The 15,443-nt window shown below is 38.8% G+C and overlaps 2 protein-coding genes and 1 long non-coding RNA gene across 7 annotated transcripts in view; 1 reads left to right on the forward strand and 2 right to left on the reverse strand.

Annotated features, from left to right (window-relative positions):
• The window catches only part of KATNA1 (katanin catalytic subunit A1), a 41,909-nt gene extending 40,645 nt beyond the window's left edge, over nt 1–1,264 (reverse strand). Inside the window, exon 1 of one of the 4 annotated variants that reach the window (XM_042987307.1) lies at nt 1,182–1,264. Coding sequence is in view for 1 of the 4 variants with exons in the window: in XM_042987305.1 (XP_042843239.1) it covers nt 1,182–1,223 (42 nt within the window). In the remaining 3 variants the exon portion in view is untranslated. Of the gene's footprint in view, nt 1–752; nt 1,050–1,181 lie in introns of those variants that run through there. The other 3 variants (XM_042987305.1, XM_007086883.3, XM_042987306.1) reach the window with 3 other exon arrangements.
• On the forward strand, nt 1,188–3,938 carry LOC122238773. The gene is made up of 2 exons (XR_006217937.1): nt 1,188–1,276; nt 3,651–3,938. It is a non-coding gene; the product is annotated as an uncharacterized LOC122238773 (long non-coding RNA).
• A 7,452-nt stretch (nt 3,939–11,390) lies between these two features.
• Nucleotides 11,391–15,443, reverse strand: part of LATS1 (large tumor suppressor kinase 1) — a 49,714-nt gene continuing 45,661 nt past the window's right edge. For both annotated transcript variants that reach the window (XM_042987302.1, XM_042987303.1), the window contains exon 8: nt 11,391–12,331. In XM_042987302.1, the coding sequence (XP_042843236.1) occupies nt 11,822–12,331 (510 nt within the window). In that variant the 3' untranslated portion in view covers nt 11,391–11,821. The remainder of the gene's footprint in view (nt 12,332–15,443) is intronic.

The raw sequence follows: 15,443 nt of genomic DNA on the forward strand, positions 1-15,443 counted from the left end.
ATTTCAAAGAGCAACACATAAGTGAATGCTTTGAAGAGAGAAAGATGCAACATTGTGCTGCTGGAATTTAGTAACTGATATAAAAATGGCACTTGGCAGTTAAAAGAAAAAGTTATTTTTTATTAAATAAGGGCTGAGACTATTCACTGTAAGGCACTTAAGGGTCCACGTTTATCTCTAATTCCGTCACCGTAGAATATGCCATATGAAACGATGTTTAGAGGGATACATTTTCTAAAGTTCCGACTCTAAACAAAAAGGGCCAAAAGCCTCCCAGAGCACGCCTGGCTCCAGAATAAATAAGAAAGAATATCCTCAACGCTATCACACCAACCCAATAAAATGTAAGAAAAGAAGCTGCATCCCAATGTCAAGGCTTTCGAGGTTTTTCAGGGGTGAGGGTTTGGGGACGGGGGCGTGGATGGATTCAGGAGAAATCCGCTCAAAAAAGCGAAGAAATAAAGAAAGACGTGTTTTTCCGGCGAGAGACGTCTCTAATGACACCGGCCTAGAAATGGGATCGCCAAGAGCCCCCCAAACTCCTCGGCTGGACAGGATTCCTCAGGCAGGGGAACCGTCACCTGAGCCACAGGTGTCAGCGACAACATCAAGGACCTAAGAAAGACCTCGGCGCAGGCAAGGGCAGGCTCACAGCGGGATGCGCAGAGGGCTCCCATTGTCCGCCCCTAATCCCTCGCCGAGCTGGCCACGGGAGTCGGGGATCCCAGGGCACCGGGAGAGGGAACACTCACCTGTGCCTGCCGAGGCTCCTCGGGAAACCGCCCACCGCCAGGCGGAGGGGAAGGGCCGTGCGTGGCTCGAGGCGGCAAGGAAGCAGGGCCCAGCCCAGTCCCAACCCCTCTGCCCCGTTCACGGACCCAGCACTGCTGGGTTCAACCGTCACAAGCCCCGGCGCTGCTTCACCTCGCCGAGAATTTGAAGGCAAACCCGCCAGGGTCACTTCCGGTGCTGGGGGTGGCCTCGTCAACTCCGGCGCACGCGGGGCGACGCCCCGGGAGCGAGGACGCCGGGCAGCGTGCGCGCGCCGGGCGCCGGTCGCCGGCCGGGGCCTGGGCGGGGCAGGCGGGGGCGCGCCTGCGCAGTGAGCGCCGCCTCGTGGAGGCCGTCAGGGTTGAGGGAAGTGAGGGTTGGAAAGGTTGTAACCGTAGCACGTATCCTACCTCGGTATTTTTTTCGAAGTTCTTCCTCCTTTTTCCTCCCATTTGGTTTTCTCCACACTCCTCCGAGGATAGGAAGTCAGAGTGTCATTTTACAGGTGAGTGTCAAGGGCCAAATGATTTGTTTATGACAAAGCCAGTTTTAGAACCAAATACGCAGAATTCCACTTGAGGCGCCTGTCACGGCATAAGATGAATAAAATAGGGAATCGGTAAAGAAAGATATTCGGACGTGCTGCTAGTGGAATTTTATTTTCTTGAAAAACAATTTTTTTTTTTTGGTCATCGTTTTAATACAACCAGACAACACACAATACTATGATGTTTCACAATTTATAGATACGTACTCGACAGTGCTATTGGCCATGCTTTGTCCAGTCTTAATCACCATCTTCTCCCTCCACCTAAGGTGGAATGAGGCCCTAGATAACGTTTTCCTGTAGGAGTGCATGGGAATTAAAATTCTAATCTTAAATCATCGCAGTAATTTAACACAGATTTATATAAAGGCAATTCAAGGAAAATATGTCCATTTAGTCCACAAATATTTATTGAGCCACTACTATGCTATTGACATTGTTGTAGGCATTGATGGATCAAAACAAAAAAACTAGAGCTTAAAGTCTTACCTAAGTAGAAAATAATAGTTTTGCTATGGTGGCTAGGAACTCCATTGTAATGAAGCACCGGAAACTATAACTAGTATATCTTAAAAAAAAAAAAAAAAAAAAAAAAAAAAAAAAACAATTAGGGGAGGTACATATTAATTACCCTAGTTAGGATGAATCAACCTTCATCTTTTATGTATGCAAATGTATGGTGAATTAGAAAGCCCATTTGTACTTTGAAAACTTCTCAAAACGGGGGCGCCTGGGTGGCTCAGTCCGTTGAGCGTCCCACTTCAGCTCAGGTCATGATCTCACAGTTAGTGAGCTCGAGCCCTGCGTCGGGCTCTGTGCTGACAGCTCAGAGCCCGGAGCCTGCTTCCCATTCTGTGTCTCCCTCTCTCTGTGCCCCACTTCTGCTCTCTGTCTCCAAAATAAACATTAAAAAAAATTTAAAAAAGACTCAAAACCAAATGAATACATATTATATGATTTTGTTTATATGAAATTCTAGAACAGGCAAGACTAATCTATAGTAATAAAAAGCTGATCAGTGTTTGCCTGAGGCTGGGAGGAGGGATGGAAAAGGATTAGACTTCATGGAGGCATAAGGAAATGTTTTGAGGTGATGAAAATGTTAGGGTATTGGTTACACAGATGTATATATTTATTAAACGTCATCAAAGAATACACACAAAATGGATGTGCTTTATTTTATTTTTTAAGTAAGCTCCATGCCCAGGAAGATCCCCTGGGATCAGTGTATGCCCCAACGACTGAGCCAGTCAAGCACCCCAAAATGGATGCATTTTATTGTGCATAAATCATACCTCAATGAAGTTTTTTTTTTTAATGTTTATTTTATTTTTTTTCTGAGAGAGAAAGAGAGAGTGCAAGCAGGGGAGGGGCAGAGAGAGAGGGAGACAGAGAATCTGAAGCAGGCTCCACATTGCCAGCGCAGAACCTGACATGGGGCTTAAACTCAACAAACCATGAGATCATGACCTGAGCCAAGGTCAGACGCTTAATCAACCGAGCTACCCAGGCGCCTCAGTTGATTTTTAAAGTAAAAAAATAAATAAATAAACCTCCAGAGTGGCTTACATTCACTAGTTCCGTTTCTTCACTAGTTGTACTAGTTAGGGAAGACAAGGCTAAGCTGTAGTAGCCGCTAAATCAGAGGTTTCAAACGACAGGATTTGTTCTTTTAAATGGTAGTATAAACATTTTCCCTTATACCAAAAAAAGTGTTTCATTCCAGGATAAACTGGCTTTTTGGGCTATCTAGATGATCCAAAAGGCTGGAGAATCTGAAAGTAAAAAAAAAAAAAAAAAAAAAAAAAAAAAATGTGCTTGGAAGCACCGTCCTTTGAGGACTCATTCTCCTTCAGGCAGCAAAATGTCAAAAAAATTAACTGGCTCAAAAATTATATTGAGAAATCAACAAGAGGAGTTAGTTATAGCTTGGAGAAAACAATTTGAGAACAGATGACACTAAATGTGGCTAGATTAATAATTCTGAAGTTTCCCTGGAGTTATTTTTTTTTAATTTAAAATCTTTTTAAATGTTTATTTATATTTGAGAGAAAGACAAGTGTGTGAGCAGAGGAGGGGCAGAGAGACAGAGACAGAATCCGAAGTAGGCCCCAGGCTCCGAGCTGTCAGCAGAGAGCCCGACATGGGGCTCGAACTCACAAGCCGTGAGATCATGACCTGAGTCGAAGTAAGATGCTTAACCGACTGAGCCACCCAGGTGCCCCTGAAGTTTCCCTGGAGTTATAATAGAACTCTGAGTTTACCAAAGGGGCTATAAACTTGTGCTCCTTTTAACACGATTTTTTTTTTTTCTCATTTACTATGTTCATAGCAGAGTGGATGCAGGCACTGGGACCCTTGGCAGTAGGGGGGAAAAATGAGATAATCTGCACAACTTGTCTGGATATGACACCTGCTACTTCTGCCCACATCTCATTGGCCAGAGCAAGTCATGTGACCAAGCCTGACTTCAAAGGGATGGGACTGTGCAACTCTGCAGTGTGCTCTGAAGAAGAAAAAGAGAATGTGTGTTCCACAGTCATGACTACACTAGACATTTCTTCTTTTACAAGGGTGGCTCCTACAACCACCAGCCTTCTATAAAGTGATTGTGTCCAAACTGGGACTCAGAAAATTATTTATTATTATCACTCATATAATAATAATAAATATTCAATAGGAAAAATGGAGCCATGCAAGTTTTCAAATGAAGGCATAAGTTATATAGCAAATAGGGAGATTAATTTGGCAGCTGTGAGTAGGAAGGTTTGGAGGGGAGGAAGAAGATTGGGAGACTTGCAAGAGGTGTGGTGACATGTGGAATTGCACAGAGAGAAAGTTCTAGAAGAAATAAATACATTAAATCATTTTTTAATTTAAATTTTTATTACTTATTGTTTTATTTCTTAAATTTAAATTTAAAACAATTTCCATTTCATCAGAGAAATCTAAAAGGACTTTTCAGACCACTTTATTAATTGTACTCACCTGGTCAATTGCATCTGGCAGTCCTTTTTCGCATACTTCAAAAATTTGAGCCATCTCTTAACATACAGAGTACATATATATATGAGAACATTCTTTTTTTTTTTTTTAATGTTTATTTTTGACAGAGAGAGCATAAAAGCAGGGGATGGGCAGAGAGAGAGAGTGGGGGGGGGGGGAGGGAGACACAGAATCCAAAGCAGGCTCAAGGCTCTGAGATGTCAGCTCAGACCCTGAGGCAGGACTTGAACCCACAAACCATGAGATGGTGACCTGAGCTGAAGTCAGATGCTCAACCAACTGGGCCACCCAGGCCCCCAGAGAAAATTCTACCCATGAGTAAGAATACTGAATTTCTATATTCTGTTAAAATATTTGCAGTAACCAACTGGGGCAGATCCCCAGTGTTGTTCATTAATTTTATTATAGGGGTGCCTGGGTGGTGCAGTCGGTTAAGCATCCGACTCTTGATCTAGGCCCAGGTCATGATCTCACAGTTCGTGGGTTCAGGCCCTGCATCGGGCTCTGCACTGATGGTGCAGAGACTGCTTGGGATTCTGTCTCTTCCTCTCTCTGCCCCTCCCCTGCTTGTGCTCTCTCTCTCTCAAAAATAAAAAAATAAACTTAAAAACATTAAAAAAAAAAAAAACCCACTTTATTATATACACCCTTCCATCACAGTCCTGCTACTCCCAGACTGCTGAATACTACAGGGGGAAAAAAAATCACACCACCATGAAGATTGATGCACAACTTTGTAACTTCCAACCCACCCGAAGCATATTTTTCTTCGTTTCCCCTCCATTCTCTCTGTTACTCTTGACATTAGTTATTTCAAACTTTCACCACTTTCCTCAAGCCAGCTACCTACCCATTTCTGTCATCTCAGGAAATCACTACGTCTCCACCCTCAGAGAAGATAGAAGCTATTAGGTCGAAATTCCCTCAACTTGCTCCCTGAGGCAGAGAATGCCATCCAGCCACCAAATACTCACTTTCCTTACTTAGTAACAGAACCAACTTGACGAAATTGGGCCATCTGGAATAAGAACCACATTTCCAGACTCTTACGCAGCTAGGTGTGGCCACAGATCTAACTTCTGGCCAGTACAAGTGTCATGTACAACTTGAAGGAAGGCACCTTAAAGGGAGGGGCCCTGAAACCCCCCTTATTCCCTGTCACCATCCCCTCTTTTTATCAGATTAGAACAGGGGAAAGATGGGAGACAGTATATATAAGCAGCTAAGTAACCTTTAGGATAGAAGCCCTATGATGGAGGTGGCAGAACTGAACACACGAAGTGTGGACTGCCAGCTCGGATGTTGTATTTCTAAGCAGTGATCGCTTGCATTTTATATGCAGCTAAACCCAATTCCAGTACTTTTACCCTCCAATTTACACATGTCTCTACTTCACACTGCCCTTTGTTTTTTGCCTCTCATTTCGGTGAAAGTGAATCTTCCTTTGTCTATGCCCAGGTCCCTCACTTGAACTTAGACTTTTTTTTATTTCCACTTTAGGTCTTCGTATTTATATGGTTAAAACTCAAAAATAATACAAAAGATTATATAATGAGAAGTCTTCCTCCTATTCTTGCCACCCTAGAAATCCAGGTCCCATCCCCAGAGACAATCAATGATATCCAATTCATTAATTACCTTCCAGACGTCTTTTTATCATACATGCAATGAAATAATGCAATTTATTGGCCCTCTCATGCGCTTTCTCATATTCTGCCAGTTTATGTCTTCAATCAAAGGACAGTCTCTTTTTGTTATTTTTTTTTAATATTTATTTTTGAGAGAGAGACCGAGCACAAGTGGGGGAGGGGCAGAGAGAGAGAAAGACACAGAATCCGAAGCAGGCTCCATGCTCTGAGCTGTCAGCACAGAGCCTGATGTGGGGCCTGAATCCACAAACTGAGATCATGACCTGAGCCAAAGTCGGACACCTAACCAACTGAGCCACTCAGGTGCCCCTCTTTTGGTTATTTTATAGCTTCCATTTTCTTGTTGGGATTTCCTATCTTTATATTTGTTACGAGAGTACTTTTCTTTAGATCATTGTGCATAGTTACAAGAGCCATTGTACTGTCTTTGCCACTTCCAGACGTTAGAATAGGATCTTAGAGTTGACCTCCACTGTTTGTTTTCTTTTGAGACTAGGTCATATTTTTTGTATTTCTTTGTAGGTCAGGTAATTTTGAAGTGTATCCTGGATATTGGATATGTTGTGTTATATATCCCCTGTTTCAAATCTGTGATGTATCTCTGGAGGTGGTGTTTGTTTGGGTGGTGGTTGTTAAGCAGGCAATTAGATTTGATCCACTTTCTGTTGGGCAGCACCTCAAATACCAGTTTAGTCCTTTTGTTCTTGGATTCTTCCTCACAGATGCGTGGCTAATGATTCAGCTAGAGATTTGGGCCTTTCTCAAGCAATGTATCTTGAAAATTAGATACCCCTCGAGTGCCACTCCTCTCTGCCAAGGGTTGTCTTCGATCCAGAATCTGCCTGCTCTTGGTTCCACTCAGTATCTTTAGGCGGATGTTTTTGGATTTTCCTCCGAGTTTAAAGTAATTATATGAGATAAAGTCAATCCAGTGGGAGCTTACTTGGTCATTCCTTTTCTCTAACATCTCAGTCCAGGATGGACATACAGCCCCACATCACACAGTCTCTCAGGTAACCAGGTTCTATTCATTTTGTTGATCCACCACCAGGGTGTTTTCCTAGCTCTCACGATCAACAGTCACCAGTCCGTCCCTGTTCCATACTGTGGGAAAAGGGGAAAAGCAAGTGGAGGGCAAGCAGTATCAACTTTAAGTGTATGAACTTTAAGTATCACATACGCTCATATCCCAAGGGCCAATCACGTGGCCACACCTAATTACAAGGGAATATGAAAAACATGTGGTCGCTTAGGACAGTCAAAATTGGACAGGGATGGGGGCTCTATCCGTAAAAGACAGAATGACAGAATGGATGTGGGGGAACGAGAGCGGCATGTGTCATGAGTCAACCACTGTGAGAGCTAAGTACTCATGAGAACCCCTTTTTCCAATACAGAAAAATTTAACCCCTCTCCAGGGGAAACAACTCAAAGTTCCACCCAGATTCTGAATCCAGCAGTATGTTTCAGATCTCTGGATCTTCTAAGTAGGAAGAAGGAGAGATTAGGTATTAAAGAGAACAATAACTGCGTATATTTCAGACATAAATTTGGTATCTCTTCTCTACCCTTCACACACATAAACAGATACAATTTTTGTGTGTTTGGCTTTGGCATAACAAAGTACAGTCACAAGCATACCAAACAAGGGTCTACAATGTAGTATAATGAATCATAGGAATAATGCAACTTACATCAACTATACAACAGCCTCATGTAGACCAAATACAATTTTATAAAGAAGTGCAAACATGAGGATAAAGGACACTAAGAGTGATGGTAATGCTTGAAAAAGGATAAATAAAACTAAAAATGTGTTCATCTGTAGAAAGTTGATTTATACATAATATCAATATATGTATTAGAATTATAATATCAATATATGTATTTTCTCTGGTAGGCAATCATGTGATAAAGGACTGCAAATAAAGGAAAAGACATTTGTCAACTACATATTTAAAATTTTTTTTTTTTTTTTTTTTTTTTTTTTTTTTATTTTTGGGACAGAGAGAGACAGAGCATGAACGGGGGAGGGGCAGAGAGAGAGGGAGACACAGAACCGGAAACAGGCTCCAGGCTCCGAGCCATCAGCCCAGAGCCTGACGCAGGGCTCGAACTCACGGACCGCGAGATCGTGACCTGGCTGAAGTCGGACGCTTAACCGACTGCGCCACCCAGGCGCCCCTTAAAAATTTTTTAAGTGGACTCAAATGATACTAAATGAGGAGTTTAATAATTAGAAAAGTTTAAATCTGTGCTGATCTAAAGGAAGCCTTCAACACGAAATATATATTGTACTTATGTTGGGCAAAATGAAAACATTTTACGGGTTACTTTACTCAGTTTGCCTTAACCTAACTAGGTATTATCATTATATATATTTTAACTCCAAAACATCAAAGTTTTAATCACAAATTTTCTCTAATAACGATTCAAATCAAACTACATAGATGGCTTAAAAATCAGCTTTCCACACATAATTGAAAGATCTGAATTCTCTTTTTATTATTATCCCAGCAAATGTTACACTAGAGAAAATGATTGGGAAAATACAAATACAGTCATTAAAAACACAGGCTGATTATTCATATCTATTACATTCAGAAGTATGCAAAACAATTTAGTTATATTGCAAAGCTGTAATTCCTTTTCCTAACAAAGCATTATTTTATAAAACTGTAGTACTGTATTGATTCAATTTTAATACAAAATACTTATATACACAATACAATATAAAAGTAAACTGTGGTATAGTGCCTTCCACAAAGGGATATATTAAGGCGCTTTACAAACATACCAATATGTTGACTCAAATTACTTTTTGCTTTAGATTAAAACAAACAGGCTAAATAAATGTTTCACTTTAAATACCAAAGGGATTTTTGTTTATTTTTTGTATATTAAAGAAAAAATTTCTAAAGTACCTTAGGTAACAGCAGCAGCAATATCTAAAAATCCTCCCACTGTATTCTCTAATTTCTAACATATTATTAAGTCAGAATAAAACATTTCCACTCACAGTTTTGCACTTTGCAACAGCAGAAGGTAATAACTTTTTTAAAAAGTCAATCTCAAAGTGACTTCTTAGTCATACATTCTATGGTTCCTATTACAAATAAGGTAGAAAAGATACAGCAATAGGGCCTGCCTTAGGATGTCACTGGACAATACATAATAGTATCTACAGTTACATAATTATAGAACACATTTTATAAATACTATTAATATACATAAAAAGGGGGTAAGTATAAGAAAGACAGCAAGTTTTCAAATGAGTGGGAAAATGATTTTAAGAAGAAAACATGTATAACCAATGTTTTCACTCTATTTCAATTGAAAGCATATAGATTTTTTATGTTGTTCTCCTATTTTTGGTCAGGAAGCACCAGATTCTATGCTAGAAGAACCAGATATAGTTTGGGAATAGGAGAGCTAATAAGTATATCCAAACCGTTAGAACTGCAGACACTAAAGGCTTGCTTTAGATAAACACAGAAAGCTCATATCGTCAGAGGAAATTTTAAAAGAACACACGATTTGTAGTGTCAACACAGATTTTGTGGGGAGAAATGGGGAGGAGACAGCACCTTAGTTTTCCTAGAACATGAAGGTAACAAAGTTGGTTCTTACGGCATTGTACCACAATCCAGAAGTAAAACAACCAAGTGGAAATTTCAATAAATCTGACTGAGAAAAGCCAAAGAGCCAGAGGGATATCTTAAAATTTGAGTAGTGAGCTAAAAATTCTTGAACTATTTTGTTTTGCATAGGATTTTATACGACTAATCAAATGTTCCATGAAGTGAAGACTGCCAACTCAGGATAGTGCCTTTTCTTACAATTCTCTAATGATTCCAAGTCCTTCAGAAATATTTCCGTATCAAGCCTGTAACAAGCCAAACATGTATTTCAATGCCCTCAAGTGTATGTTTAAAATGCCTTAGTGCCGTACCAGCGCGAGAAAGGCATTCCTGGGGATACGTTATCACATGTACAGAATTTTTCCATCACAAATTATCAGTGTTTATACAAGATGTGCTAATCTGAGTACTAACCAGTAAATTTAAAGCAAAGTTCTGAGTTTAGCGTATCAGTGTTCTTACAGGACAGAGGTCCTTAACCAAGTTTGTGACAGTTTTCAACATGTCCAGAATCCCTAAGACTGCACGCAGCATCATATGTGTGTGTGTTAACGTGCAATTTTCTGGGAGAAGAGTCCGCAACTTTCATCAGACTCTCAAAAAACCCAACGAACCCCAAAGACCCACCACTACACACAGTGGGGTATGCAGTGGTTTACAAGCTGAGCTCTGAGACAGCCACCTATGGAAAGGTGCAAGAGTGAACTAATGAATCTTCTCTGCCCTCCCCAATTCAACTGGAACAGCTTTGCCTTTACTTTCACTTACATATAGGATTTCCACTAGCTTGTTTCCATTAGTTTGAAAATCACTAAAATTATGCCTCTTCTTATCTACACATATACAATTTTGATAAAACAATTCCCTATCAGAGGAGCTTAAAGGAAAGGAACTAAAATACAAATTTTACTAATGTCAGAATAGAGCCCTTTTCCCCTTCCTAAAAAATAAGCTAAATGTATTTTGGTATGAAACCACAAGTGTTCCTTAAAACCTAAACATTATATATACATATATATGTATATATAATAGGCATGCTGAAAAACGTATTATTTAACCTTAAATTAAGTCAGGAGGATTTGAATTTTCTACTAAGACCACTATATAACTTTTTCTAATTACTAACAGACACCTTAAGAGTTAAATAATTTTTTCTGCCCATAGGTAAAATACTGCCAAATAGCCAGATTTCCTTTGCCAATAACAACTTGTATATACAGCACTGTTCTGAAAGAGGAAACATGTAACATTACTGATGACATAATCAAAACTGTCACTATGCAGAAAAAGTACTTTTCTAGTGAATACCCACAAATAATTTTTCTACTTAAAGTTTCTTATGAAACTGAAAATAATCTTTCTGCTTAGGATGGTCGAAACTTAAAAAAAAAATTCGAAGTAAAAATATGAAAGATCTTAGCATCCGGTATTGTAAATTTTGACTTATGGCATCTTTTTTCCCTTTTAAAACTAGAAGCAGCATTAAAAATACCAGTATAGAAAGAAAAATGGTAGTGCTTTGCTTCTTTTAAAGTCAGTCATTCTTGAGAAATAAATGCTAGAAGAGTAAATATCCCACAGAGGGGAAAAATAAGAAAGAGAAAATGCAGTATTTTTTCTTCTGATGAGCATACTGTTTCAACCCTGTATTTCTTAATTACAAGATGTAAATTATCATATTAGCCTAAGAACACTCATCACCATAATGGCTTAATTTCTATAGCTTATTTTGTACCAAAAACCAGGATACGGGGTGTAAAAAAAAAAAAAAAAAAAAAAAAAATCTGTGAATGTGGGGTACATTTCATATTTGGTTAAAGCAAGATAAAACTGTCTTTCAAAAAAATTTCAAATATTCTTGTCTTTTAAAATTATTTAGTGTATGTACAAATAGATACCAGGTTTCTCCTTTTAAACAAAGCACTATTTTTTTTTTATTTTTAAGTACTTTAAGTACCAAGAACTGACTATAATATTCAGTTCATAATTTATTTTCTTTATAACAATTTTTTTTTCTAAATTACTGATTAAAAAGGCTGGAATAAATTAACATTTAAAAAAGATTTTCCATAATTTAGGAACATAAAATATTGTACACAGAGCACTCATACATAGCTCTGTCACATTTGCATAATTTTACTCTCGGAGCCTCAAAAAACTCTGCGTTTCAGGTCTTTTTGCAAATCCTCATTACATTTCCTAGTGTGTTAAACATACACTAGATCACGATTTTTGATCTCTGAGCCTGTGTGTTGATCATCTTCATCTGACTGTTGCTCTGAGCCTTGTGAATTAATATATTCATATTCAATAGGCTTTGGATAATTATATGGGTAGCCATTGTCATCAAAAAACCTCCGAAAGGTAAATTCGTAGAAAGCATGTTCAGGGTGCTTTCCATTTTTATACCATCCGTTGAGAGTGTCGTTTACATTTTCTTCCTCATTATCATCACTCCATAACTTATCAGGATCAACAGGATCAAAATTTGATGTATCTGTTGGGTGTGTGATTTTAGGAATGTATGAAGCAGATTGCTGTCTCAGGTCACTGGAGAAATCAATTGTTTTAAAAAATGGATGAGCTTTTATTTCATCAGCTCCATTCTTGCCTAAGCGATCTTCTGGTCCTCGGCAAAGTTTAATAATAAGATCAGAGGCTTCAGGACTCAGTTTAGCTTGAGGTGGAATGTGAAGAGATGTTTGCCAGTTGATAACCTTTAAAGAGGATTTTTTAGAAATTAGGAGGGAAGAGGTAAATAAGAAAAAAATGTCCTCCAAGTTTTATACCAAAGCCTTACCTATTTTTATCTTTAAAAATAAATTGCACAGTATTCTGCCTTCCTTACCTTTAATAATGAATGAATCGCTGATGGGAAGTAACCTTTCCTCCCATTCCCTCCCCCCAGGCAACTTATACTCATATTTTAAGACTCACTGTAAGTTTTAGCTCCCCTGTTAAGCTCTTCTACCTATGGCAGAAATGACAATTTCCATTGTGCTGTCCCGTTCCATGTGTTTACTGGTATCATAGTACAGACTTCGTGGGACCTGTTCTGTCTATGTCCTTCTACCACAGATAAAATTCCATAAGGCTATAGATCATGTTTTGTCTTTGTATTTCTTAGTGCTTGGCGAGTTGCCTGGCACATCGTTAATAGATGTTCAATAAATATTTATTCTGACTTTGAATAAACCAGAATGAGGGAGAGAGGGAGGGAGGAAGGGAAGAGAGGGAAGAACGGAAGAAAGGTAGTAGGTAGTCAAGAAATATTTTTTACTATTGAGTTTCGAAAGTTCTTTTTATGGTCTAGATACAAGCCCTTTGTGGGAAATGTGTCTGCAAATGTCTCCCCCCAAGCTGAATCTTGTCTTCATTGTCTTAACTGTGTCTTTTGTATACTGAAAGTGTTAAGTTTTGATGAATTCCAGTTTCTCATCTTTTTCTTTTATAGATCATGATTTTGGTATCATTTCTAAGAACTCTTCCCCTAACCCTAGGCCATAAAGATTTTATAGTATTATAAAAGTATTATAGTAGTATAGTATTTATATTTTATCTCTGGATTGATGAACCATTTTGAGTTAATCTTTGTGTAGGGATGAAGTTTACATTAAGTTTCAGTACTTTCTGAATATGGCCGACCAATTATCCTACATTTGTTGAAATACTATTCTTTCTCCATTTGCACCTTTGTCAAAGATCAAATGGACATATTTGTGTGGTTCTATTTCTCTATTCTGTATCTTGTTCCATTGATCTATGTTTGTGTCCTTTTACCAATATCACCCCGTCTAGATTACTGTAACTTCATAGTAATTCTTAAAAGTGGTTGATTCCTCTAACTCTGTTCTTCTTTTAAAACATTGTTTTCATTATTCTAGTTCCTCTGTTCACCCATATACATTTTACTTATTTACTTTTAAATGTATGTTTGTTTGTTTATAGTGAGAGCGTGCACACATGTGCATGCGAGCAAGCAGGGGAGTGGTAGAGACAGGGAGACAGAAAATCCCAAGCAGGCTCCATACCACCAGTGCAGAGGCCAATGCAGTGCTCGAAGTCACAAACCATGAGATCATGACCTGAGCCGAAACCAAGAGACAGATGCTTAACCAACTGAGCCACCCAGGCACCCTACCCATATACATTTTAGAATTGGCTCATCTGTACCTACAAAAATTAGGATGGAATCAAATCTATAGATTAATTTGGAGATAAGTGATAGCTTTGCTATGTTGAGTCCTCCAATCTATCGACATGGGATATGGTACATGTCTCCATTTATGAAGATCTTTCTTGATTTCTTTCATCAGAGTTTGTAGCTTTTGGCATAGAGATCTTGTTCATGTTTTATTAGATTTATACCTGCATATTTCTTTTTTTTAATGTTTATTTATATTTGAGAGAGACAGACAGTGTATGAGTAGAGGAAGGGCAGAGAGACAGAGACAGAGACAGAACCCCAAGCAGGCTCCAGGATCCAAGCTGTCAGCACAGAGCCCCAATGTGGGGCTTGAACTTACAAGTCATGAAATCGTGACCTGAGCCGAAGTCAGACGCTTAACTGACTGAGCCACCCAGGCGCCACCCCCCTGTATATTTCAATTGGAGGAAACTTCTATGAATGGTACTGCTTTTATTTTTTTAATGTTTATTTATTTTTTGGGGGGGGTGGAGAATGAGAGCAAGCACAAGCAGGGAAGAGGCAGAGAGAGAGGGAGAGATACAGAATCTGAAGTAGGCTCCAGGCTCTGAACTGTCAGCACAGAGCCCGACACAGGGCTCAAATCCATGAACCATGAGATCATGACTTCAGCTGAAGTCAGATGCTTAACTGACCAAGCCACCCAGGCACCCCTGAATGGGACTGCTTTTAAATTTCAGTTTCTGGTCATTTATTGCTTAAATATAGAAATACAATAGATTTTTATGTATTACCCTTATAAGTCTACAACCTTGCTAAACTCACTTATTATTTCTATGAGTTTTTTCATAAATTCCCTGGATTTTCTATATAGAAAGTTATGTTGTCATCTCTGAATAGGCTAAGTTTTTATTTCTTTCTAATCTGTATGCCTTTTATTTCTTTTGTTGTTGTATTACCCTGGCTAAGATTTCTAGAACTATGTCTAATAAGACTGGTAAAAACACACATCTTTGCTATGTTCTTGATTTTGAGGAGAAAGCATTCAGTTTTTCACACGCCCCTGCACACACGCGCGCACACACACACACATTTATATATATATATGCATATACTTTCATATACATATATATTAAAATGAAGAGGAAATAAAGACACTTTCAGACAAACTAATTTGAACCAAACCTAAGAGAATGCATTATCAACACACCTATACTTAAAAGAAATTTTAAAGGAAGTTTTAAATATATTAAAAAAAAAAATTTTCATGTTTATTTATATTTGAGAGAAAGAGAGAAACAGAGAAAGAGAGCAAGCAGGGGAGGGGCAGAGAGAGACAGAAACACAGAATATGAGCTGTCAGCACAGAGCCTGACCTGGGGCTCAAACTCACAAACCATGAGATCATGACCTGAGCTCAAGTCGGACGCTTAACTGACTGAGCCACCCAGGCACCCCAAGAAGTTTTAAATATATTAAATGCAACGAAAGAAGTAGTTACAACTCAGGGGGAACATCATAGAAGAGATATCTTAAGAATGATTAAGAATGAGTTAGTTCAGGAGTTAAGCAGATTTAAGAAAGTAGGGAGAGTTGTGGAAGATGAGAAAGAAAGAAAGAAGAACATTCCAGACAGAGGGAATGGTATGAACAGGGAAGGGAGTATAAATTTGGACTTTAAT

This window comes from Panthera tigris, chromosome B2, assembly GCF_018350195.1.
Source record: "Panthera tigris isolate Pti1 chromosome B2, P.tigris_Pti1_mat1.1, whole genome shotgun sequence".
In the NCBI taxonomy this organism is placed as follows: Eukaryota; Metazoa; Chordata; class Mammalia; order Carnivora; family Felidae; genus Panthera; species Panthera tigris.